The sequence below is a fragment of the Ceratotherium simum genome, chromosome 24, assembly GCF_057802395.1.
Source record: "Ceratotherium simum simum isolate JZ-2026a chromosome 24, ASM5780239v1, whole genome shotgun sequence".
In the NCBI taxonomy this organism is placed as follows: Eukaryota; Metazoa; Chordata; class Mammalia; order Perissodactyla; family Rhinocerotidae; genus Ceratotherium; species Ceratotherium simum.
Window position 1 is genome coordinate 30,224,491 of NC_141923.1, and position 27,554 is coordinate 30,252,044.

Here is a 27,554-nt window from a genome sequence, read left to right on the forward strand (position 1 = left end):
AAATATCTGCATTGTACTACATGTGTCCTATAAGCTCTTGTTTTGAGTCTTTACATTAATTTGAGTTACACATCTTCTAGAAAAAATATTTTTCAGAAACTAAGTATTTTTCTTAGAATAGTTGTTTTGAGACTTTCCATAACTAGATTTAATATCACACCCCCATAATCCATACCATTTTATTACGAGTGAAGGACAGAAACAATGCATTTGTTTCTAAACTGTTTCCTGATAATTGCTGAACAGTTCTCACACATTAAAGTTACAGATTATCTAATTTTGGATGTAAGAAAACAAGCACAGCGGTATTCATGCGGTCTTTATTAATTTGACAAATACAGGAAAATCTGCAATCATCTATCAAAATTATATCTTACCAAGAATTTGAAAGGTATTTAAAAAAGATGTATTCACAGTCTGAATCATGTACAAAGCAATGTCCGCAAAAGCAAAAGCCAGACAACGAATGGCAGAGTAAACGATCCTGCTGAAGCCACACCCCAGCACCTCCAATCGCACGGTAAACAAGACAATCCTGTCCTCGCTACTCTATACAGCTGATTTCAAAGCTGCCCTGTTGCAACAATTATTTATTTTAAAAGGAAAATTGCATTCTGGGAAATCTTTCCTGCTACACAGACCGGGCTGAAGTGCTAACACCATATTCCAAGGTCCAGGGGGCATCCAACTACCTCCTCAGGGCAATGTTGCAAATGCCCAAGGCCCAAAGAAATGACTTTGACATCCAAGAAAGGGGTTCATTTCAGCACCAGGCTGATTTTTAATACACAAATCTGAGGTGTTTCCTACCAAAGTGGAGGACTGTTCAGACGACGCCATCCAGATGATTCAGGGTGTAAGCGTGATGACGGCCTCATTAGTACACTTGGCTCGGCAATTTCAAAGAGGGTTGTGAAGAGCTGAAACCATCATTTTTAATTTCCTGTGTTTTGGGAATTTAAAAAGAGGCGAAAAGATCACTTCTGGGCTCAAAATTATGATGGTGATATTGTTTCATCCCAGGACAAAACCAAATGTCCAGTTTTTAAGTCTCTTTCCAAACTCAGTGTCCATGATACCCTTGGAGGTGAGGAGGATGGCAGGTCAGACTGCTCTTTATAGACTCTACAAAAGCAAATTTAGAGAAAAAAAGAGTACTCTACTGAAAGGATTGGCTTCCAGAATAATCAAGTCACCTTTATAACTTTAACATTATAAGCCCTCAAGAATGGTAACTGTGAAAAGGGGTTGACAAGTATCCGATATTTTAGAGAAGTTAAAGACGGCATATACCAGAAAACAAGTGACTACAGCTGCATTCTGAGGATATATCCTATCCATCTTTGTATCTTTAGACTCTAGCACCATGCCAGGAACATGGAAGACATTGGACAGATCTTTTCATAGTGGCTTCTGAGCTCTTTTTCTTCCAGGGTTAGAGCATGAACGGTGGCATACGCAAGGCCGGGCACTGTCAGGAGCAGAGGCTGCCTTGAGAAGTCTGACCCTGGAAGATCTGATGTGGTAGCTTAACTTCTGTCTCACATCCTACAAATTATGATCAAGACTACATACATAAAGTTTTTTGAGGCCTAGTAAAGGACAAGTACTAAGCTTATTATTTGCTGGGGAATCTGTTATGGAAGGGGATTTTCCAAACCAACGGACACTTTAAAAGTGGAGATCCAGGAGTTTAAAAGTAAAAGCCCCACTTCTATAGTTGTAGCTTCTGTACTGAAATAAATTGCTCATTTATGATTGTTCTCTTCCAAGTTGCTTAGAAAGCTTCTATTTTTTTTCTGATCAAAAAATTTAGTCATTTATAGTGAGAGCTGTGATCCTAGGACCACACACTAAGCCAGCGAGAATCAAAAACAGGAAAGCAAGCCCTTCCTCTTCGGAAAAAAATCTACAAACCTTCCAAATATGGCTGGGATTTCCACAGGCTAGCTTATAGCAACATTCTGTACACAAACACTCTTTATTCTGTCAGCCAGCCAGACCCAGACATTAGGGGTCACTCTTCTACCTACTGTCCTCCTCCTCACGAAGCAGAGTGGCAGGGCTGGTCATGCTTTATCGTTTGTTTTGCCTGGCTCCACAGCCACCTCCTCGCCCAGGTGTGAGGGCACATCCTCAGTGGAATTGCTACTGTTTTCTCTGGTGACAATCTCTTTTTCATGTTGGAAGCCTAGCATTTCGATATTTTAGAAACAACTGAATTGACTCTAAGAAGAAGGTTCAAAGAAAAGGTTCTATCTGGGATAGGTGATTTAAAGAAAGATAGGGTTCCACCTTGTAGAAAGTGACAGATTTATTGCAATCTTTCTACGTAGGACAATAACACACAGGATGGATTTAAACACACTCACACACCACATCTCTTCTGAGATGAACCTTTCAGGAAAGATATAGCACATTTGTGACCCTCGCACAAACAAACTACTCGAGATCAGGGCTCCCTCAAGACTGCTTCAAATCATAAATTGGGGTTCAAGTGGCTTTGTTGTAGTTGTTAAATTACATGTCTTTCTAGAAGATAATACCCACGCAGCCATATATCTGAGGAGAAAAAGAATCTTGGAAAAAAGGGGCTAAATGAAAAAAAAAAACAGAGATGAGAGAATCTAGTACTCTAAGCCCCACTCTTCCTTTGCATAGCTCTTATTTTTCCTGGAGCTCTCAACCGCCTAATATGAGCCGGTGTTTACTTATCCTCAGGTTAGTACCAGCACACTACTTCTAAACGTAGTTTCCTATAAGAAATATTCCATGACAGAAAAAAAATATTCTCAACTCCAAGGAAAACCCCAAACCAGACCATATGATAGGCTGGAGAGAAAGCAGCAGGAAAAAGAGGAAAAGCAGGGCTTTCCTCAGCCACGGGGGAAACTAAGCTTCTCACAAGTGCTTACAGTCTGATCACCGTGGCTAAGGGCTGTCTGTGGTGAAAGAAGGGTTGTGCCCTGACAAAGTTTCATTTAGAGGTGTCACTGCCTACAAGCTGATGGCTCTACATGCAGCGCCAACTGAGCTGCACAGGGCCTGAACTCCACCGCCAATTCACACAGAGGTGCAGTGAAATGAAAGGTAATGAAGGGAAACCACAAAACACCCATTGTGAGGTTCTTGAGGAAGAACTTGGATCTCCTCCTTAACATCTGCCCACGGGACATTAGCTCATTTGGTGCCATTGGCTTTGGGAGGCCCCTTCTTTCTTCTCTTGGCAGCTGGTTCTCCTCCTGACCCTTGGTTCTCCCACAGCTCACCAAGTGAAACAATGGCTTTCTCTGAACTCTTGCTTTGTACTGATACAACTGATTCAAAAACTATATAAACCACTAGCTTTTGGCTATTGGTTTAAATTCTGACCTACTGTCAGAGACAATGGGCTGTAGTAAAAAAAGAAAAACCAGGACAGAAAGTGCTTCACCAGCCATTTTACTCTTCTTTAATTCTACTGTCTTTGGGCACACATTGTATTTGCTTGAGAAATTATGACAGCAGGGCTGATAGCACTGACTCATAACACATTCTTGGCACCACACAGAGAGTAAAATCCTTGAATAACCGGATCAGCTACCACAACAGAGCTGTCTCATTTGCTGTAAAAGAAAACTGCTTATGGGGGGAGTGAAGGGAGAGATGGGGAACAAAGGAGTTATCCGGGGACAAGTGAACCCACAACTATGTCTGGAAATCAGCAATTTGGGGGAAAATCCAAAATTTACCTAAGGGTGATAAGGAATTGTTGAGTTATAGTTCCATTATTTCCAGAAATTACTGAATTTGGAACCTGAGGTTAAGACTTTTAAGATAAAGCAACCTCAAGTTCAGACTGGCCTTTGGAAGAAATGGCAACCACAGATGGTAATGAGTTTCAGTGCTTCAGAACGAAAATCGTCAAAATCAACCTACACATCTGACTTGACTTAAGGTGAAAAAAAGTCTTATTTAAAAAGGATAAGTGTGCAGCAAAAAAAGTCTGAAAGTGAGTTTGAGCCCCTTTCCACCTTTCCATTTTGCTGCTGGTGCCTGCTCTCCTTACGGTACCTCTTGTAAAGGTTCAGAATTCAATACAGATTTATTAGGTTGATTTTCAACATGTAGTTTAAAATGAAGAGTCCCGTTTGGTTTAAACCACTTCATTTAACCTCTTGGTAATGGTAGTCCTGAGAGTCTGCGGTGTTGGTAAAAATCCACCTGTGACCAAGTGTCAAACCACTGGTGGAAACACAGCAACTTCTTGGCCCATCACTTTTCCTTGTCCCTCAAATCTGGTAGTTTTTGCACCGAGGGACTCAGTCCACCAGGATGACGTATGTTCAAAACCTTTTTCTGTAGATAGCTCCTTCTGATGCCCAATAGTGCAGGTGGTCAGGAAGACTTGGAAGGAAGCTGCAAACGGTCCAGCCGGGAATCTTGACTTTGTTAGATGTGGACATGGGAAAAATCACCTTTGTCTTCCCCAGATTTTATTACAGTCAAAGGAGAAAAATCCATGGGATTCTAATTGCAAATATGCTAGATATAAAATTGATGGAATGCTAATTGGTCCATAAAGGGCTGCACAAGATAATCTGTGGCAAAGTAGAAAACAAGCCCAAAGGTGATAGAAATTGGAAGAGCTGGCAATGCCTTCTTGAAAATGGCGAGGAGTAGTAACGTAAGGCACAAACCCTGTGCAAAAGAAGGCAAAAGACACCAACTCAGACATAATTAAGAAAGTAATTCGTACAAAACAACTCAATCACAAGTCTTGGTTTTAATTTAGTTAACTGAATGCTATCCTTTGAGGTTAAATTTTAGAACAGATGTTTTCATTAAATGTGGAAACATTTATTTTTCTTTACAACACAGAGTTCATTATGCACACATTGTTGATATTTCATCCCCTAATTCTAGGTAAAGACCAGAATCTGAAAATAAGTAAAACTATTTTTGAAAAAAATTAAATAATACTGAAGTTTCTACTGTGAGTTTAGTTTAGCTGGCTAAAATCCCAAAGGTGAAGAGCATTCTTTATGCTGTGAGGGGTCAAAGAGATGCTCATAGAATAAACCAATAAAAGTTTGTTTATAGAGAATATATTGCTTTCTTGTGAACACAGAGCAGCCATATAATACAGTCCATTTCTTACCCTAGTTACTGAGACACTAACTATAAAGTCTGGAGGCTGAGCATCATTTCAGGTTTATCCAGAATAAGTAATTTTCTTCTTAAAAGATACAACACACCCAGAAAACTAACCTCAAAAGAGAAATAAAATACATGAAAATTCTAACTGGTTATATGATCCCGATAAATCACAAATGTAATCACAAAATAAATGCATAAGTAAAGACTCACCTAACTTCTTATCTAACTTCACTCACATATTATATACCAAAGACATCACATCTTTAGCAAAAATAGCTGTAAGAAATATGAGTTATTTACTTAAATCACAGTTTTGAATGCTTCAGGAGTTATGTGGTGGCACTATAAGCAAGAACTACATGGGATCACGCATTGTGTTAGCTTTTCTGGCCTCACACTTGCTGCCCAAAGGAACACTGTGTGCTGCAAGTTGTGGCTTTAAATGCAAAACCACCACAAAAAAACTCATGGACTGAGCGAGATCTGCTGACCCCTTTAAGACTGATCTAGCACAGCTGATCTCCTACATATCTATGCTGCTGGGCGTGAAGCAGTGGTTCCTTATCAGAGGTACTTATCAGAATATCCTGGGGAACTTTAAAAAAATACACAATTAAGACAAATAAGAATATCTCAGGGTGGGGACGCAGTTTTAAAGCTCCAAGGTGACTTTAATGCATTGCCTGGTGGAGAACTACTGAGATGAGGTCCAATTATTTGTTTTAAAAAGCTTCCCAGGTGATGGAACACTCAGCCCAGCTGGGGTTAAAACCGTAAAGGGCCAGTGTCATCGGAGTTTTGAGATGAGGAGTTCTGACACGTTTTTATGAGTGTATACTTACAATTAATATGGCTACAAAACAGGCTATGGTTGTGTTCCAGTCTCCACTGGCTGTTGCGGAAGCCTTACCAACCAGAACACTGTAGAAAATGAAATCTCCTAATCCAAGTTTTACTCCCCCTAAAAAAGGAAAGATTACGAACATAAAAGTTTGTCACTTTTTGCAATGATTTCACAATTCAAAAATGTCACTGCTCCACTCCATCCTGCGCTGAATGAGAAGTCAATAAATGATAATCATACAAAATTAGGCTTTAGCTAGGTTTTCTCTTTCTTTTTTGGTTTTCTACAAGTTTCAGATTCTATGTGGCTGACTCCAGGGTCTTAACAGCAGATGCTGCTGTCATATATCAAAAATAATAACAAAAATAAATAACAATTATCATCTACTGCATGTCTAGTTTATACCTGGCACTTGTTCTAATAAATCCTCACAAGATCCTCTACGAGATGTTTTAAAAAAGAAACAGCTTTACTGAGATATCATTTATTTCATAAAATTCACCCATTGTAAATGTACAATTAAATGACTATAAAAAATTTAGAGAGATATGCAATCACCATCACAATCCACCATATTTCCATCACCCCAGAAAGATGCCTTGTGCCCATTTAGTTAATCCCAACTCCCATCCAAGGCCCTAAGCAACCACTGATCTGCTTTCTCTCTATATAAAATTGCTTTTTCTAGACATTTCATAAAAATGGACTCATACAATATGAAATCTTCTGTGACTGGCTTCTTCCACTTAACACAATATTTTTGAGGTTTATCCACAACAATGCACGTATCTGTAGTTTGCTCCTTTTTACTGATGAATAGTTTTCCATTGTATGGAGAGACCATATTTTGTTTGTCCATTCATCACCTGACGGACATAAGGACTGTTTTCAGTTCTTGGCTTTTATGAATAATGCTGCTATGATCATTAGTGTACATGTCTTTGTGTGGACAGATTGTTTTCATTTCCATTGGGCAGATTCCTAAAAGTGCAATCGCTAGGTTACACGGTAAGTTTATGTTTAGCTTTTTAAGAAACTACCAAATTGTTTTCCCTACTGGCTGTACCAGTTTATATTCCCACCAGCAATGCATGAGGGTTCCAATTTCTTCACATTCTACCAATACTTGGTTCTTCTTTGGTGAAATGTCTAACCAAAGCATTTCCCTATTTTTCAATTGGGTTTATCTTCCTATTATTGAGTTGTAAGCATTCTTTACATATCCTAAATACAAGTTCTTTAACAAGACTTGCAATATGATTTGCAAATATTTTCTCTCAGTCTGTGGTTTTTCCTTTTTTGTGTGTGGGGAAGATTAGCCCTGAGCTAACATTTGTTGCCAATCCTCCTCTTTTTTTTGCCCTCTTTTGCTGAGGAAGATTGGCCCTGGGCTAACATCTGTGCCTATCTTCCTCTACTTTATACAGGACACCGCCACAGCATGGCTTGATAAGCAGTGCATAGGTCCACGCCCAGAATCCGAACCCGCAAGCCCCGGGCTGCTGAAGCAGCGCATGTGAACTTAACCACTATGCCACCGAGCCAGCCCCTCTTTTCCTTTTCTTAATGGTATCTTTTTGAAAAAATTTTAATTGTGGTAAAGTACACAGTTCAATGGCATTAAGTACATTCACATTGTTGTGCTACCATCACTGTCATCAATCCACAGGACTCTTTTCATCTTGAAAACCAAAACTCCATATCCATTAAACAAGAACTCTTCCTCTCTCTCTCTCTAGCTCCCGGCAACTATCATTCTACTTTCTGTCTCTGAGTTTGACTTCATATAAGTGGAGTCATATAGATTTGTTTTTTTGTGACTGGCTTATTTCACTTAGCATAATGTTCTCAAGGCTGATCCACGTTGTAGCATGTGTCAGAATTTCCTTCCTTTCTAAGGCTGTATAATAGTCCATTGTATGTATGTACCACATTTTGTTTATACATTCATCTGTCAATAGACACGTGTTGCTTCCACCTCATGGCTATTGTGAATAATGCTGCTATGAACAAAGGCGTACAGATATCTCTTCTCTTAATGGCATCTTTTGATGCGCAAAAGTTTTAAATTTTGATGAAGTCCAACCTATCAATTGTTTCTATTTATTGGTGTTGTATTGAAGAACTCCTTGCCCAACTTAAGGTCATGAAGTTTTTCTCCTATGTTTTCTTCCAGAACTTTTATAGTTTTACCACTTACATTTCAGTTTATGATCCACGTTGAGTTAACTTTTGTGTGCCTGATGGATAGGGTGAGGCAGGGGTTTCTGTTCCTTCTTTTGCATGTGAACATCCAATTGTCCCAGCACCATTTGTTGAAAAGATTATATCCTTTTCCCATTGAATTACATATTTCAGCACCTTTGCAAAAAATCACTGACCATAAATGTAAGGGTTGACTTCTGGACTCTCAATTTTGTTCCACTGATTTATATGCCTTTCCCTTTGCCTGTCTTGATTACTATGGTTTTAAAGTAAGTTTCAAAATCAGATAATGTAAGTCCACCAATATTTTTCCTCTCTTTCAAAATTGTTTTGGGTATTTTAATTTCCAAATAAATTTTAGGATCAGCTTGTAGAAATTGGCAAGCTGATCCTAAAACTTACACAGAAATGTAAAGCCCTAGATTTTCTGTTGTTGAACGTTATTTTTACCTTACAAGTTCTTTTAAAAATGATAATCAAGCAAAGACTAAACGATGGATTCAAAAGATATGCTTTGACTTGGGGTCCAATATTAATCCATAAAGCTTTACAATTGTCTTTCATCTTTCTGGTTGTTAAGTAACTATTCCCAACTGAAGTTTGACCCTGATCTTAAAAGTTTTGTTGCTTAAGTTAGAGACTGGGGCTGAGGGCTCTGAGAAGTACAGTCTGTTCCACACGTGGGCGAGAAGGAGGCAGAGTGCTGGGTAACGAGATCTTACTGAGAAATCAGTGTTCTTAAATCATAAAAGCCAGAGTGAAGCTTCCTTAGTGGAAAAAATAAAAATATGACCCATGAAATCTGGCTATGAATTGCAAGGTCAGCTACCCTTTAACTTGCTAACCTTCCCAGACTGATGAATACACTCACCAGTTTGAGGTGTGCAGAAGAGCCCAGCTCTACTCTTTAAGTACCTGTGTGATCCAAGACAAGCTGATTAACTTCTTTAATCCTCAAATTCCTCAGTTATAACATGGGGATTACAGAGCTATTTCATAGGGTTGTTATCAGAGTTAAAAATAATACAGGAGAAGTTCTTGGCCCATACAAAGCCTAAAAAAATGAGAGCTTTAGAAAGACTTCTGATTCCAAGTATTAAGTCCTATAAGAAACTAAGTTCTTTAGGAGAAAAAAACCTATAGAAATGAATTTTAAAAAATAATGCAGGAGAAAAATTTTGCATTTATCTGATAAGTGATTTGTATCTAGAATATATAAAGAACTATTACAACTCAATAATAAAAAAAGACAAATAAAAAATGGACAAAGGATCTGAATAGATAGTTCCCCAAAGAAAATATACAAATGGCCAATAAGCATACAAAAAAGATACTCAACACTATTAGCCATCAGGGAAACGCAAATCAAAACCATAATGAGATACCGCTTTATACCCACTAGAATGATTATAATCAAAAAGACAGATAATAAGAAGCATTGGTGAGTATGTAGAAAAACCGGAACATTCATACACTGCTGGAGAGAATGTAAAATAGTATGGTTGCTTCGGAAAATGGTGTGGCAGTTCCTCCAAAAGTTAAACATAGAGTTACCATATGACCCAGCAATTCCACTCCAGGTATATACCCAAGAGAAATAAAAACATATGTCGACACAAAGACATGAATGTTCATAGCAACATTATACATAATAACCCAAAATGGAAAAAACCCAGATGTCCATTAACTGATGAATAGATAATAATTATGTGGCATATCCATACAAAGGAATATTTTTTGGCTATAAAAGGAAATGAAGCACTGATAACATGCTACAATATAGACAAACCTTGAAAACATTAGGCTAAGTGAAAGAAACCAGTGCAAAGGACCACATACTGCATGATTCCACTTATATGAAATGTCCAGAATAGGCAAATCTATTAAGATAGCATATTAGTTGGTGCTGAGAGGCATGGGGGCTAATGAGAATGGGGTTTACTCTTGAGGTGATGAAAATGTTCTAAAATTCGCTTGTGGTGATAGCCGCACAAATCTATGAATAAAAACCATTGCACTGGGCCCGCCCCGTGGCTTAGCGGTTAAGTGCGCGCACTCCGCTGCTGGCGGCCTGGGTTCGGATCCCGGGCGCGCACTGACGCACCGCTTCTCCGGCCATGCTGAGGCCGCGTCCCACATACAGCGACTAGAAGGATATGCAGCTATGACATACAACTATCTACTGGGGCTTTGGGGGAAAAAAATAAATAAATAAATAAAATTATAAAAAAAATAAAAACCATTGCGATGTACACTATAAATGGGGGGGATGGGAAGGATTGAGAGGAGACAGCTAAGGAGCATGGGGTTTCTTTTTGGGGTAATGAAAACGTTCTCAAATTGCGGTGACAGCTGAACAATTCTGTGAATATACTAAAGCCACCACTTTTTTTTTTTTTTTTTAAAGATTTTATTTATTCAGTTTTTTACCCCCAAAGCCCCAGTAGATAGTTGTATGTCATAGGTTCACATCCTTCTAGTTGCTGTACGTGGGACTCGGCCTCGCGTTGGACGGAGAAGTGGTGCCTCGGGGCGCTCCCGGGATCCGAACCCGGGCCGCCAGCATCAGAGTGCGCGCACTTAACCGCTAAGCCACGGAGCCGGCCCATAAAGCCACCACTTTAAATGGGTGAATTGTATAGTATGTGAATTATATCTCAATACAGCTATCAAAAAATGAAAATAATGTATTGTTAGGCTTAAAATTACGGCCTCACATTTTTTTCATTTAAAGGCTTATGTTTGTTTAAATAATAGCAATATTATGAAAATGCTATAGTTATACTTCACAGAATTCATTTCAATGGAGAGAGAAATGTAGATATATTTTATTAGCAAAATTAAAACAGAGCAAAGAAACAAAAAAGTAGCCATCACTTTTTTTCTTTAGGTACTTACTGAAGTGACAAATTTTATTCATCTATAACCAGAAGAGACTGAATCAGTGTATAAAACCTAAGAAAAATCATGTTGCTCAGGAATTCGTTTTCTTTCAACAGCTCCTTTTGATTTATTCAATCAAAATATCCCACGTCCAAACAATTAAAATCACCACAATGGAAACTGCTTTAGTCAGACACAAAGAATTAACAGGATTCTATTGCCAAGTATTAATGCTGAGATTGGCTGCTAGGATTTTCCTGCTATCTGCTAATGGTAGTCTAGGCCTTCTATTGTTTTGTTTTTGCCAACTCTGAAAAATAATTTTAGGTAACATTTATGGCATTTCTTTAATATTAAAAAGGGCATTTTCTGGTAAAGACAATAAATGATGGTGAATACTTTAATTCTAAGATTTCTCTAAACAACCTCTACCAGCATATGTGCCTAGCCTAAATATAATAACATAATAAAATAATGAATATTTCCTATTATCTTTTTTTTTTTTATAAGAAAGGCAGTCTGCCACATGCATGCCTCATTTGGATGTGTCTTGAGTCTTGGAAGCTTGACTACCCTACGTTCTCCTGCAAACGGACCTCGACAGCCTTCTGGGGTAGCCTACTAGCAGGGGAACGCAGCTACTCATATACCATTGACCAAAGAATGGTCCTCCTCTATCAGGGAAGGTCGTCCTCTTCGACTGAGTGCGCAGCTTCAGGAGGGACGCACCTGGAGTGGTGAGGGAGGAAGGGGACACTCACCTAGCCAGCCAGATCAGCTGAATCAACCCTGGCGATCAATGGGGTGACATGTGTCACAGCCAGATCACCCTCACATCCCCTATTATCTTTTTAATAAATATAAACATATTAAAAACTGCCTGAAATTTATTATTTTACCTGTTTACTACTAAAATCTCTTCCTCCATTTGAAGAAAACAGCAAAATCCCTCTCCCTCTCTTCCCTTGAGGCTACAGAAAAGAATCTCTAGGAGTCAAATTTCCACTCCTGGAAACAACAAGTTAATTTCACTACTCTGATAAATTTTAAGTCTATCAGTAGCACACTCAGGATGAAGCCGTTATTGGCATGACTTTTTTTGTGTGTGTGATGAAGATTAGCCCTGAGCTAACATCTGTTGCCAATCCTCCTCTTTTTGCTGAGGAAGATTGGCCCTGGGATAACATCCATGCCCATCTTCCTCTACTTTATATGGGACGCCACCACAGCATGGCTTGACAAGCAGTGCGTTGATGCGCGCCCGGGATCCGAACCTGCGAACCCCGGGCCACCGCAGTGGAACGCACGTACTTAACCACTACGCCACGAGGCTGGCCCCTGGCATGATGTTTGATGGAAGTATATTTTGAAATGGGCTAGAAGATTAATTGCCTTCACACTGAATAAAGGTGTTTTACATTTCTAATTAAAAACTCTGTTCTCCGATTCAATGTTGATTTTTAAAAGGTTGTTTTGGAAGACCTATGTGCCTTTCAGAAATCAAAGTCTAGTGTAAACTGAGACTTTTTTCTAAGTAACCATAAGTCTGGCTTAAAACACTAAAATCAGAGAGGGTTATGTGTGTGCTGGATGCTAAGATGAGGAAAGAACGTCTATTATCAGTTTATATGGGTCCCAGATAAAGAAAATATTAAACTGAAGTTCGGAGGGGCAATACTTGGGTTTTCTTACCAAAAAAAAAAAGGTTAGAGAGGAAAAGATGATCGGGAGACAGAGTCTTCAAGTTGGAAAGGCAGTCATGAAAGAATCATGCTGCCGCTATGTTCAACAGCTATATTACTTCTTTCTTTTGGCTCTAGGCATCTTTGAGAAAAGAAGAGAGGAACAGAAGAGGCAACCTAACTATGGCTGCAGGCAGAGAAAATCCAGGAAAGGCGAACTCAAGCCTGACTGTAAGACGAGGCAATTGCGTCTAGTGTCCCAGGAGTGTGAAAGTTGCAGGCTGCAGCTGGCTCTAACATCTGGAAAACTCAGCCAAGCACCAAAGTCATGGATATGCCCAGGTTCTGATCCAGTTAAAAGGTTAAAGGTGAGCTGTAAGAAGTGTTCTGCTCAAGCTGAAGGATAATGTCAAGGTCATAATAGTGATTAGTGATTAAAGAAGTTAAGGAATCTAGGTATTGTTTCTTTAAAACTACTTAATATTTTCACTATAATGTTTTAATCAAGTTGCACTTTTGTGAAAATGAAAAAACTAAGGATAACTTAGCTGGAAAATGTGCCAATCTCTTATTCAATAAATCATATCTCTAACCAACACTAACTGGAGAGATGACTGAGCCCTAACCAAGGGGCTCTAATGGTTGATAATGAAACCCAAGTGCTAATAACCTAAATCTATTTAAATAACAACATACCTTAGACACTGAACAAACTCCTCCATATCTGCCCATAACATAAATCTCCTTGATTTTCTTTAAAATCAATAAATACAGTGCTTGCCAACAAAGGGAATAACAATAAAAAAGGTTGAAACATTCAAATCTACAGGTCTCTGTACAGCAAAGAGTGAAATATACTAATGAAGTCTTTGTACACAAATATACTGCAGCCAAAAAGTCTTACCGGAATAATAATTTCAAAACAATCATTTACCTTATAAAACAAATGCCAAATTCAGGCTGTAAAGGGCCAATTTCAAAAATCTGAGGGGCAGAATTTGGCCCGTTAATAAATTTAACTAGGGGCTGGCCCGGTGGCGTACCGATTAAGTGCACACGCTCTGCTTTGGCAGCCTGGGTTCACAGGTTCGGATCCCAGGCGCGCACCAACACGCCGCTTGTCAAGCCGTGCTGTGGTGGTGTCCCATATAAAGTAGAGGAAAATGGGCACGGATGTTAGTCAGGGCCAATCTTCCTCAGCAAAAAAAATTGGCATTGGATGTCAGCTCAGGGCTGATCTTCCTCTCATACACACACAAAAATTTAACTATGAGAAAAGCACCAACTATTAGTATTTCCCACTAAAAGCTGTACTATCATTTAGAATTCGACTGTGACATTGTGAATTCATTTTATTTTTGGAGAGTTTGATAATGGAGCACCTAAAGGAATCTCTGACTTTTCAACACAGAGAAATGCACATACTTTCCTCCGGGTCCTCACTGGCTAGGATGCTGCTGGAAAGTTCCTGTACAGCAGCTCGGGACTCAGCTGTAGAGCGATGAGGCCCTAGGCGACTGTCCCTCTGGGCTTCCCACTCTTCGCTGAAGCCTCCATCATCACTCTCTGTCACAGGGTCTTGTGAATCACTTTCTGTGCCTTCAAGAGAAAGTGGAAATTACAGCTCTAATATTTAGAAACATTTTTTAATACCTTTAAGAAAACTATATTGAAACAGTAGCTACTCAACGATCATTATAACTAGGTTAGCTGGCTCAAACCACAAACCATGGGCTGTAGCAGTGCCTGTTGGTTGCTTACCCAATAGCCATCTCTGGAAGGCAGAGTACTGATTTGTTTGGGTTTCCACCTCTGTCCCACATGACTCTGGTGGTAAATTCTGATCAATCCAAACCAAGCATTGTTATCCCACCATTCCTCTTCCCACTGAAAGCTCTAAGGCTGTGGGGTTGGTACTGGCCAATGTGTGGTGAGGCAAAGTCTGCTGGGAATTTTGGGGAAATTTTTCTCACTCTTTAAGAGAGATTAAGGAAGAATCAACTCCTTTATTCCCCTGGATGTTGTCCTATCTGGCTATGATGCCTGGAACTCCAGTTGTCACCTTGTGACCATGAGGAGCAGTGGGCTGAGGACCAAGCCTATATCTAAGGATGGCCAAGTAGAAAGACGGAAAGAACCTGGGCCCTTGATAACCTCAACAAGCCACAAAATTAACCAACCCTACAAATACCTACACCTCAGGACTTCTGGTCACATGAGAGAAACACTTCTTTGTTTAAAGCAACTGAATTGGGTTTTCTGATCTTTGCAGCTGAAAGCTTCCTAACTGATGGCACTCACCACTGGCTTTAGTGACTAAGTTAACAAGTAGACCATTACTGGCGTAATGGGGTGGGAAAGTGGGGAGGGAATTTTTTGATGGGCTAGTCATTTCATTCTAATGACTGTCGATCTGCCTGAAAATCGTGAGCATGACATGATAGTCTTGAGAACCTTATACGTCAAAAATAAAAGATGTAAGTCAAGTTGATAGTATGTTTTTTTCTCCTTTATTTTTCATAAAAGTAACACAAGTTCATAGCAGAGGTAGATTTACTATGAATAAACAAAGCTTGCACACTTCAGGCCTCTCACTTGCATGGACTTCTTCTGGGAGGGGCCCTAGCAATTTTGTATTTGTAATTTGTATTCTTTTTCTTACCAAGGTCTCCACAAAACCTGAATCTTCCCTGGTTTGGAATTTATAAAATCATATAAGCATAAGATTTATAAATAAAAACAGCAGTCCCTGCTCTGTCCCATCCCTCCTCACTGCTGATCCTCACTCCTACTTTCAACGCTTTCAGCTATTTCTTTTGGTATTTATTTCTGTAATTCATTATAAATAGTATGCTCATAGTGCTGCATCTTGATTTTATTTTAGGCACGTAGTCACTTCCTATAGGGAAGATAAAGCATCAGTTCCCTTACTCTTATGAACATATATAAATTTAACTCTCCCCATATTCTCAATATGTCCTAATTTTATGTTAAGTTCAGTTTTTCAATTATCACTATGTATATAGTATTCACAACTAAACTATTTCGCCCCAGCCAGAATATACTATAATTATATTTGCTTCTTTTGCACAATTTTTTATTTTCCCTGGAAAATTGTCTCATTTTTTCCCTTAACAAATTTTCTGTTTCACCTATGACTAATTCACCCTCAAACTCTGACTGAGTTCAAACACTCAGGGACCTTTCAGTTCTTTATTTCCCTGAACAGATATCCCTTTTGGAGTCCTATGTTCTTCTGTTCCAATCTAATTTCTAGTTCTGCTAATATAGTGGTTTTTCAACTGAGGGTAGCATCTCCCTTCCAAGGGGTGTTTGGAAATAACTAGGATGGAGGAGTTTTTGGCTATTACAATACCTCAAAGCCACTATTAGCATTTAGTGGGTGAGACGCCAGGAATGCTAAGTACCCTGCAATGTGAGGGGAAGCCCCACACAATGAAGAACCACCCCACCCAAAATACCAACAGCACTCCCACTGAGGACCTCTGCAGTTCATCCAGCTCCTTCTCACTCAAGGCCCTTGCCCCTGTTGTTTCTTCTTCTGGAAAACTCTTCTTCCACTCTTCGGCTGGCCATCTCCTATTATCACTTCCTCAGGAAAGCCTTCCTTGACTTTCCAGAATAAATGAAATTACTTCCCTATAAACTTTCATAGGAACTTACACTTCTCCTTTGTATTGCTTATCACAACTGTATGAATTATTTGTGGAACTATCTGTTGAACGTTTCTGTCTCCCCAAATAGGTGATAAGCATCACAGGATGGGACATCTCATTCAGTGTTAATCCCCAGTGCCTAGCAAAACACCAGGCACACAGGTGCTCAATCAACATTTGTCAAAAGGATAAAATCTTGATGTACCAAAAACACACTCATACTCACAAAATATACATATACACTCATAGACAACTAATCTTGTAATTTCCTTTAACTTAACAGATTAACACAATAACCAGACTTGTAGCAACTGTTTCCAATATATTTCCTACTTCTCTACTAGGTCTGCTACTGGTCTAATGCTACTTGTTCTGCTGCCTTGCTCACTGCAGAATGGGCCTGATGTCTGAGTCCCAAATATGAATTCCCAGCTGAAAGTGTCCTCCATGCAGTTACCCAAACGCTAAATCAGCGGTTTTCTTGGCTCTGTAAAACCTAAACTCTCCCATTCCTGACAAATAGCAACTTAAGGCCCTTTTTTCGTCTCTCACCAATCTTTATTCTGCCTGTTTTTCAGCTTCCTCATAAAGTTAGCCCTTTGCTTTTCTTAAAACAAAGTTTCCTTTCTTCTTGACTATTTATATTGGGTTTTTGTTTCAACTTTCTTTTTTTTAAAGCCTATTTTAATCTAACACACTCCCCCTCTACGCGTCCACACACATTTTATAATTTTATTTTTTATTTTATTTTCTATTGACGTAACACTGGTTTATAACATTATATAAATTTCAGGTGTACATCACTGTATTTCAATTTCTGTGCAGACTACATCATGTTCACCACCCAAAGACTAATTATCATCCGTCACCGTACACGTGGGCCCTATTACCCCTTTCTACCTATTCTTTTATTTTAAATTTTTTTTTTTTTTGTGAGGAAGATCAGCCCTGAGCTAACACCCGTGCTAATCCTCCTCTTTTTGCTGAGGAAGACTGGCTCTGAGCTAACATCTATTGCCAATCCTCCTCCTTTTTTCCCCCAAAGCCCCAGTGGATAGTTGTATGTCATAGTTGCACATCCTTCCAGTTGCTGTATGTGGGACGCGGCCTCAGCATGGCCGGAGAAGCGGTGCATCGGTGCGCGCCCGGGATCGGAACCCGGGCCGCCAGTAGTGGAGAGTGCGCACTTAACCGCTAAGCCACGGGGCCAGCCTCCTATTACCCCTTTCATCCTCCTCCCTCCCCACTTCCTCTCTGGTAACCACTAATCTAATCTCTGTATCTATGTGTTTGTTTGTTGTCGTTCCTCAACTTTCTAATAACAACTCCTAAAATATGTTCTCCTTAACATCTTCTGTAGTGTCCACAAGTGGGCCTTTCGATCTCCCACCCTAGGTCATCATTATTATCCTCCTCCAGAAAGTCATGTCCACCTGGAATATTTTATCTTTTCAGTATAAACATTATCATATCTCAAATCAAATTATATTTAAGTTATTCTGGCCACGTCAGACAAGAGGTTCTCATTTTTACATGTTTGGAGAGCGAGCTTTTTTCTTTTTTAAATGATAGCCTGCTTGAACCTTTCCATATTGGTATCAATGGTATTTAATGGCAGAAATTCTTAACCGAGGGTGCCTTGGCTGCAGTGTTGGGTTTGGAGCATTTGAACTCCTTAAATATTTATCTGTATTTACTGAGTATTAACGCAGCTTTCAGTAGATTCTCAGAAGAGTCCATGACCAAAGAAAGAGGTTCAAATCATTGCTTCATAACTCATTGTTAGCCTATAAGATGACAACGACCCCGAAAAACCAGGAAATTATCAAATAAAAGTCACCTACTTTGTGCATTATAATTGGAGTTTTTGGATACCTTCCTTTGGGCTTCTGGGTCTCCTTCTGCCATATTCACCAACCACACCATGGTTGCTGTTGAGAAAGACAAAAGTCCAGGTAAGCACTCAAAACACAGAAGGGGAATAACTACATGAATAGAGAGCAGGCCAGTATTTATCACATATCATGAATCTTCTTAATGTTGTTGCCTTAAGAATCCTTAACAATCAGAAGTGAATGCATATTAAAAACCACAAAAGATTCTCTTTGATTTTGGCAGATAAAAGAAAAAATTCTGAAAGTGAATGTTTACTGTAGCTTTCAAACTGCAGCTGCTACTGTAAAACTGTTCATCATCATTTTCAGTCCCTGAAAAGTAACCAGAGAGAAAACCGTTCAGGCCAGCAAGATGCCACTGAAACAATAGCTGGACTGGTTGAATATCCTAATAGCTGGACTGGTTGAATATCCTAAAATAGAGTGAATTCACTGATGAAAATTACTTATTGGAACTAAATTAGAGGACAAACTGGGGCTCATAAAAGCATCAGATGATTATAATTTGAAAGATGCATGGAATAAGTTTCCTTCACATTGTGTCTCACTTCTGGGATTTTCAATAATGCTAAATTCTGTTATACACAAGAAATAAGAAAAAAAAAGGTTAAAAGCAATAAATATAAAGGGGATAGTCAACTGGCCTCTTCTATGTCCCTTCCACAAAAATACATATACATGTATATAGATTAGATATACACACACATCTGTACCACATTTTAGTTTAGAGACAAGGTGAATACTTTAAGTATAACTGACATACAATATCCTATTAGTTTCAGGTGTACATCATAGTGATTCAATATTTGACAATGTACATACTTTAAAATGGTGCTTCTCATATACTGCAGGTGGGATGAAAAATGGTATAGCCCCTTTGGAGGAGAATTTGGTAAAATCTAACAAAACCACATGTGCATTAAGCCTTTGACCCAGGAACACCGCTTTTGGGAATTTATCCTCAAGATACACTAACGATAATACAAAAATACATATAAATATGTGTCATACAGGTCTACAGCAGGAGCCAAATGCCAGCAGCAACCTGACACCAATCTGGTTATAGTAAGCAACTTTAAACAAGATACTTGGCATATATGTCCCTCTGGCTTTTTATCACTGATCTTATAATTATATCCATGTTCCTAATACTCTTAGGCTTCTTGAATAACTTATGAAAAAATACACAACCAAAGAGGCAGAAGATTCTATAATGGCCACGCTCACTCATTGACCACAGCTTTGCCATTTTGAGGTCAAACAAGTTTCATTATATGATAACCCAAGTAACTGATCAAAGTCAAGATGAGCCAGGCAGGCAATACACTGTTTAAATCCAAACCCAAAGAAGAGAAACAGAAAGGTGACCACCATATAGAAGGCTTACAGATTTCTGGAGCCTTCTTGGCAACAAAGACAGCAGGTATTTATTTTTCTTTCTTTAGGCAAGCATGGAAAAATATAGCTACAAACTCTTTTGTTTTAACATTTAATTTTACCATGGAAACCAGGGGTCAGCAAACTTTTTTCCGTAAAGGGCCAGATAGTAAACATTTCCGGCTTGTGGGTAACATCTGGTCTTTGTCACATATTCTTCTTTGTTGTTTTCTATTCACAACCCTTTAAAACTATAAAAAGCATTCTTAGCTTACAGGCTGTACAAAAACAGGCTGTGGCCAGATTTGGCTGCAGGTAGGAATTTGCTAACCCCTGATGTAAATGATCATGAACAGAATATATATCTGTTGAATGCATTAATACTACTAAAATAATATCTTAAAAACCCACTTTCCAACCTTTCAACTTAACACTAAACATCTTAGATCAATAGAAAAGTATGCAATTTAAAAAATTAACATAATTTAAAAACTCCCCAAACTGATACGAAATCAAAGAAAAGCTTTATATAAAATGGTCTACCTCAAGAAATTGTTAGCTTCATTTTTGATAAGCTACCAGAGTAGAACACCTCTGCTAGTGACTACGATGAAAGAAAGATTTAATTCAAAAAGTAGGTGTGCATTTTTCCTGTCAAATGGAAATAGAAAACAAACAAAAATGTTCACATTTCCTGAGGGTAAGACCCTTTTGCAAACCAAATATCCTTAAATGGGGAAGAATATACAAACGCATAAAAGGATTGTACTTTTAAAGAAGAAATAGCCGAGAAGATTGACATAAAACTTTTCAAATTCATGCTTCTACCCACTTCAGAGAAAAAGTACTGATTAATATTGCTGTTTTCTTATATTCTGTTAAAAAGAAAAAACAACCCTCTCAAACTCAATCATTTATAAAGTCCTCACCACAGATTTAGTATTTCATGAGAACAGATGCTTTCTTGAACCTATCTGACCTACACAGGAGGTAATGGTTTATGCTGATATTTTCCCATATATGTTAATTATTGCTAAAATACCTCAGAATGCCAAATATTATAGACTTGAGTTTTTCAAAATATTATATATGAAAGATATTTTAAAACAACTGAGTAAACGCTTTTTTTCTGAGTATAAAATTAACATACATGTGTTTTGTTTTTTTTTTTTATAATTTTATTTATTTATTTTTTCCCCCAAAGCCCCAGTAGATAGTTGCATGACATAGCTGCACATCCCTCTAGTTGCTGTATGTGGGACGTGGCCTCAGCATGGCCGGAGAAGCGGTGTGTCGGTGCACGCCAGGGATCCGAACCCAGGCCGCCAGCAGCAGAGCACGCACACTCAACCGCTAAGCCATGGGGCCGGCCCAACATACATGTTTAATACTGTGGCAGACTGAAAGACTGTTCCTAATTCTTCACCCCTCCTGCACCCACATTCTTGCCACAGCCTCATTGTGAGTGGAATGTGGTTTTCCTCTTCCTGACCTGGGGCTCAGCTATGTGAACTGCTTCAACCAGTGGCATGTGGGCAGAAGTGGCAGTATGCTAATACTGATCCTAGGCCTTAAACAGTCTTGTTGCCTTCTTGTTCCTCTAGCCATACGAAGAACATGTGTCCAGCTAGCCCACTGGTCAAGGAGGATGGCGAACACATGGAGCAGAGCTACCATGGCCAAGTCAGGTCAGCTGAGTCAACTGACCTGCACATGTGGGGGCGATGATAAATGACTATTATTTTTAAGGCACTGAGTTTTGAGGTGGTTTGTTACACAATATTATTTGTGGCAACAGCTAACAGTAGAACAATGTAACATTATGAAAACACAAAGAAAAATTTTAAACTCACAATCCCTTCACTTTGACATCCACAATTAAATTTTTAAAAAATATAAAGTACAATTAAAACTCTACAAGTAGAAAAAGGTATAGAAAAAAATATAAAAGTTACCTCAATCTCTAACTCCCCGTTCCCAGAGGTAAACACTATTAATATATTATCTGTTTTTTAAATGTATCATTGAGATTTTATATACACAGACACATCCATACATAGCTCCTTTCCCCCACTTTTTCCATAGACTATTGCATGTACTGCTCTAAATCTTGCTTTTTGTATTTAATATACAATCTTTGACATAAAAAAAAAAACAGTTGGACATATATAGAGCTACCTCATTTTTTTGTGTGTGTGTGAGGAAGATTAGCCCTGAGCTAACATCTCTTGCCAATCCTCTTCTTTTTGCTGAGGAGGACTGGCCCTGGGCTAACAACTGTGCCCATCTTCCTCTACTTTATATGTGGGATGCCGCCACACCAAGACTTGATAAGCAGCGCAGAGGCCTGCGCCCGGGATCCCAACCGGTGAACCCTGGGCCGCAGAAGCGGAGAGCGCAAACCTAACCACTACACCACCAGGTCAGCCGTATAAAGAGTAGATTTTAATTCCCAGGCATACACAGAAGAAGATCACATCCCAATGTCAATTAAAAGGAAAATGTTGATGCTCAAAACTTCATCTGCCCTTTTCTGCCAAAAGACACAGAAAGCACATGATAATAAATTTATATTGGAAAAAGAGTGAAAGAAAGATCCTTGCATTCCAGACCACAGGTGTCCTAAAACTTCACCAGGCTTCTCCAGCAAGAAGCACAACCCCCACCTTCCCCACTTCCCACAAATGACCTAACATTGAGTTCACAGGAGAGATCAAGCTCAACTAACACATGTTCCCAACTTATCTCCCCTATTTCACTACGTCTATCTTTTGCTTTTCTGTCTTCTTCCTTCCTTCCAGGTTTTTCCCTGTTCTTATCTAATTCCTCTTCCTGAACTCGAAAAGCAATTTCTACCTGCTTTATTGAGAACCTTGCTCCATTAACTATTCCTTTTTGCTGGTCTCTTCAAAGCCTTTCTCCACTGGCTTCTTCCCCTCAACCTTAGAACATGATTCAACTTTTTCTCTCCTGGAAACACCTTTCCTCAAATCCACTCTCCCCTGAAGTCACCACTGCTCTGCCTGTGAGCCAGGAATCTCTGAAGTAGTGGGTGATATTTATTATACTCGTCCTCCTTCACCACCCATTCTCTGTCCACACCATCACTTCCATTGCCAGTGCCAGCAGCGACAGTGTGCACATGCGTGTGCACACACACACGCACACACCTTCCTCCTCTTGGAACATTGCTCGTGGTCCTATCATTCTAAAATTGCTCTCTTAAAGGTCACTAAAGATATCTAAGGCATCAAATTCTATATAGTTTACTTAGTCTTCATTATCTTTGACATCTTTATAGTGGTTGACATTCTCTCCTTCTTGAAACTCCGCTTTTCCAATAACTCAACAGAAAAATGGGCAACAAAGGCAAAAAAAAAAAAAGAAAAAAGTCTATAAGGCTATATATCAAACTGGTAACAGGGGTAACTGCTTGGTAAGGTATGAAGATTGGGGATGACAGTTATAGTAAAATTTAACTTTGTCTATAATTTTTAACTTTTTTCAAGGATAATGCATTAATGTATTAGTTGTATAATTAAAAATTAATTTTTATTATTATTTTTTTTGTGTGAGGAAGATCAGTCCTGAGCTAACATCCATGCTAATCCTCCTTTTTTTTTTTTTTTGCTGAGGAAGACGGGCTCTGAGCTGACATCTACTGCCAATCCTCCTCCATTTTTTTTCCCCAAAGCCCCAGCAGATAGCTGTATGTCATAGCTGCCCATCCTTCTAGCTGCTGTATGTGGGACACAGCCTCAGCATGGCCGGAGAAGCGGTGCGTCGGTGCACGCCTGGGATCCGAACCCGGGCCGCCAGCAGCCGAGCGTGCACACTTAACCGCCAAGCCACAGGGCTGGCCTAAAAATTAATTTTAAAAAGGAAAAGTATACTACATCAAGTCAGTCACAAATCAAGAAATACAAATATATAGCTAAGAAATACATGAAAAAAGTCCAAATAATCATGAATAGGTATTAACTATTATTAACTAGTAGATATTAGTTAATAAGTGAAGATGCAAAACAAAACAAGAAGTTATTTTTTTTCCTATTAGTTTCACACACATAAGTAATCGCGAAGATGTAAGGAAATTGGTACCTTCAAACTACTAAAGGGATATAACCTGGTACAGACTTTTTAGTAGGCAATTTGGCAGTTTCTATCAAAATTTAAAGGCACACATCCTTTGACTTTTCAATTCCCCTTCTAAAATGTATCTTACAACAATATTCACAAATTCATGGATGTTCTCTACAAGCACTGTTTGTGACAGAAAAGAAAGGGAAATGATCTAAACGTCTATCAGTAAGGACACTCTTTACTGAGTATCTATATAAGAGAACACTGTGCAGCCATTTCATGTACTGACATGAAAAAAGTCATGATACCGCTAAGGGAAAAATGCTGGCTTTCCGAATTTTCTGATATTTTCTTCTCTTCCCTTTCCCATTCTCTTTTCATTTCTCACTCTCTAAACACAGTAGTTGACAAAGTTCTACCCTTGGCCTCCCCTTCTCTTCTACTTTTATTTGAACGAATTGTCCACTCCTACAGCTTCAACTATCACCTCTCTGCTGACGTCCTTCAATTGCACATGTCTTATATCAACCTGTTCCCAAGCACTGGTACTTCATTTCTAAACTCCTGCTGGAAATTTCTACCTGGATGGCTCAGAGGTCCTGTCAAGTAAGTTAGACATGGGCCACAGACAAAACTAAACAAATTCCTCAAACAAGAAAAACATCTCTTCTTCTTTATCCTTCCTTTAGGTTTAATACTTCTCTCATTAGTTAAGAACTACTGATGCTACCTCCAAAACCTCTCATCAAGTCCTTTCCCTTGACTGCCACTACCAATACCGTAATTCAGACCCTCATTATTTTCCACCTAGATTATGGCAATGTCCACTTAGTTATGCTTCCCATGATCTCAGTTCTGACCTCTTCCAATTCATCTTACACAATGCTGCAAGTTTATGAAGGCACAGCTCTGATCACATTACTCTTCTGCTCAAGAACCATCTATGATTCCCCAGTGATCACCAAATAGTAGACAGAGATCTAAACCAGTCACTCAAAGCTATCCTTGATCTTGCCCTAATCTGCCTTTCCAAACTCAGCCACTAGTACTCCCCCCATTTTGTGCTCCATGTTCTAGTCAAACTCAACACTTGAAATTTGATGAAGATGTCCCACACTTATGTCTCAAAGCCATTCTTTGTGATGAGCTCATTTTTGGAACCAACTCTTCCATCTGTGCTTGCTGAAATCCTACCATCCTTAAAGGTTCAATGCAAATGCTGTCTCTTCCATGAAGCCTTCCTTGATTCCCCAAGCCAGATTTTCCCTCTTTTGAACTCTGTCTACACTCTGATTGTGCTTCTTCTGAATCTGATAATATTCTGCCTTGGACACTGCTTATATATATACTTGTCTTATCTCACCTCTAAATTGTAAGCAAATGAGCTCTGAGGGAAGGAAAAGTATTTTTTTTTTTTTTAAAGATTTTATTTATTTATTTTTTCCCCCCAAAGCCCCAGTAGACAGTTGCATGTCATAGCTGCACATCCTTCTAGTTGCTGCATGTGGGACTCGGCCTCAGGATGGACGGAGAAGTGGTGCCTCGGTGTGCGCCCGGGATCCGAACCCAGGCCACCAGCATCGGATCGTGCGCACTTAACCACCAAGCCACGGGGCCGGCCCAGGAAAAGTATTTTTAATCATTTTTACATCCTCTACAGTGCTCTGTGGAAGCAGATTAGGTAAATGCCCAATAAATACTTACTGAATGATTAGGAAGAATAAGACTCTAAAATGAAAAAGGCAAACACATTCTGAAGGAAAAGTACAATTCTTTCAATAAGCTAGGGCAAGATTCACCTGCAATATATGTATATAACAAGTGCTCATAACTTTTTCTCCTCCTAGTTTTACTGAGATATAACCGACATTATAACTCTTGACTAATAAGATTTTAAATGAGAATACTAGCTCTCCAATCTGTAAATATGTCTGCTATTTCTACACATATTGAAAACTCTTGAACTAATGTCAGGTAGAAGATAACAGTGTGCAAGGAAACACAAACAGATCTGCAGGAGTTCCATCAATGCTATCCATGTATTTAAGATGAGGGGAAGTATCATAATGACCATAATTATGTGTTTGAATTCCTATAAATTCTCCGCTGATTACTAATTTAACATTATTCCAAAATACTTACAGGAGTAAATGAGAGCTGGAAAGAGAGTTTCATTTCTCTCCTGAGCTGTTTCAACCAGCATACGAAGTGGACCTTTTGGACATAAAACAGCCACTAAATCTACAAAGAGAAAAACAGAAAAGACATCTGGAAAAAAATGTATTAACTAAACTTGTAAATGGATGTGTTAAGGAGGAATTAACGAAGGAAAAAGGTTTAATGTTTTTTTCACACAAAAAGATGTTGAATGAATATGAAATAAACAGCAGGTAAATTGTAGGGGGAAAAAACAACCTAAATAAAATACACAAAACCACACAGAAAGAAGATCTATGCAAATTTCATTTTGATTCTGACTGCTATTTGGTTAGTTTACTGTGCATCATCATTGGGTTCTAGGAATAAGTCTTCCCAGTTTGAAGAAAAGAGATAATGACAAGACAGAACTATTCTAGAGCAGCTGTCAATTTCCAATAAGCAGACATAACAACAAGCCATTTCCAAAGAAATCATACCTCTGAGCCACAAATAGCAGCCTTACTCTAAGAGGAATTTAATAGAGGAGATTTGATGGAACTTTTCAAAATACGAAGAACAGGGTAGAAGAGATTCATCCTTGCTCTTTTGTGTGTGTGTGTGTGTGTATGAGGAAGATCAGCCCTGAGCTAACATCTGCCAATCCTCCTCTTTTTTGCTGAGGAAGACTGGCCCTGGGCTAACATCCATGCCCGTCTTCCTCCACTTTATATGGGAAGCCGCCACAGCATGGCTTGGCAAGCGGTGCGTTGGAGCACGCCCGGGATCCGGACCAGCACGCCCTGGAGCACACGCATTTAACCGCTTGCGCCACCAGGCCAGCGCCCCTGGTCTTTTTTAAAAATAGTATATGTACTACTTAGAAATATTTGAAAGAAGAGAGCAGTAAATTTAACCAAAACAAAATAACTAATAAATCTTTGCATGAGAAAGTTCGGTATTCCTTTACTTCTCCTGTCAAAAGCACTTCTTTTGAATATTCAGGTCTCAGAATAAATGTGCTGAAAAGCAGCTTATTTTACAAAAAACAGCAACTCAGAGAGGAAGCAATATGCTGAAATTATTTTTGATTCTACCACCATCTCTTTGCATTGACTGCAATTTTGCTTACATTTTCTGTGTCACGTAAATTCAGAATATAGAAATACAGAAAATAATTTCAAACATTTAAAAATATAAAACAGGTATAGCTGAATTTGTGAAGGAAGACTTGATAGCTTGTGTTGACACGACTATCATCCAGATGCATTTAAGTAAAACACCCTCATGCCTGCAAGTGGTCATGTCTCCTCATATACCACTACTACCACTAATATAATAAAACACATACAAAGAAATCTCTACTCTCAATGCTTCCACTTCGATTTGTTTTGGATGAGAAAAGGAAATCTACCATGCTCTGAAATAATGAGGCTGTCAACCTGTTTGAAGCTGTCATGTACTTTAACTATCTTGGTTTTACGATACATTCCCCCTATAGAATTTCTACATGATAAACTCCCTTAGATTTAGAACAATTAAAGTGAATTAAAATTAATTTTGTTTTGAAATTTTTAGTACAACCTTTGTAAAAAATTAAAACATCTGGAGATCTTGTAAAAATGGAGTTGAG

The 27,554-nt window shown here is 38.9% G+C and overlaps 1 protein-coding gene across 8 annotated transcripts in view; it reads right to left on the reverse strand.

The window, feature by feature from the left end:
• Positions 1–304: 304 nt before the first annotated feature.
• Positions 305–27,554, reverse strand: part of PSEN1 (presenilin 1) — a 73,885-nt gene continuing 46,635 nt past the window's right edge. For 7 of the 8 annotated variants that reach the window (XM_014784378.2, XM_014784376.2, XM_087448276.1 and 4 more), the window contains 5 exons: positions 25,928–26,026; positions 18,275–18,361; positions 14,179–14,352; positions 5,982–6,100; positions 305–4,680 (listed from right to left, as the gene is read on the reverse strand). In XM_014784378.2, coding sequence (XP_014639864.1) covers positions 4,525–4,680; positions 5,982–6,100; positions 14,179–14,352; positions 18,275–18,361; positions 25,928–26,026 — 635 coding nt within the window. In that variant the 3' untranslated portion in view covers positions 305–4,524. Of the gene's footprint in view, positions 4,681–5,981; positions 6,101–11,003; positions 11,801–14,178; positions 14,353–18,274; positions 18,362–25,927; positions 26,027–27,554 lie in introns of those variants that run through there. The other variant, XM_087448278.1, reaches the window with a different exon arrangement.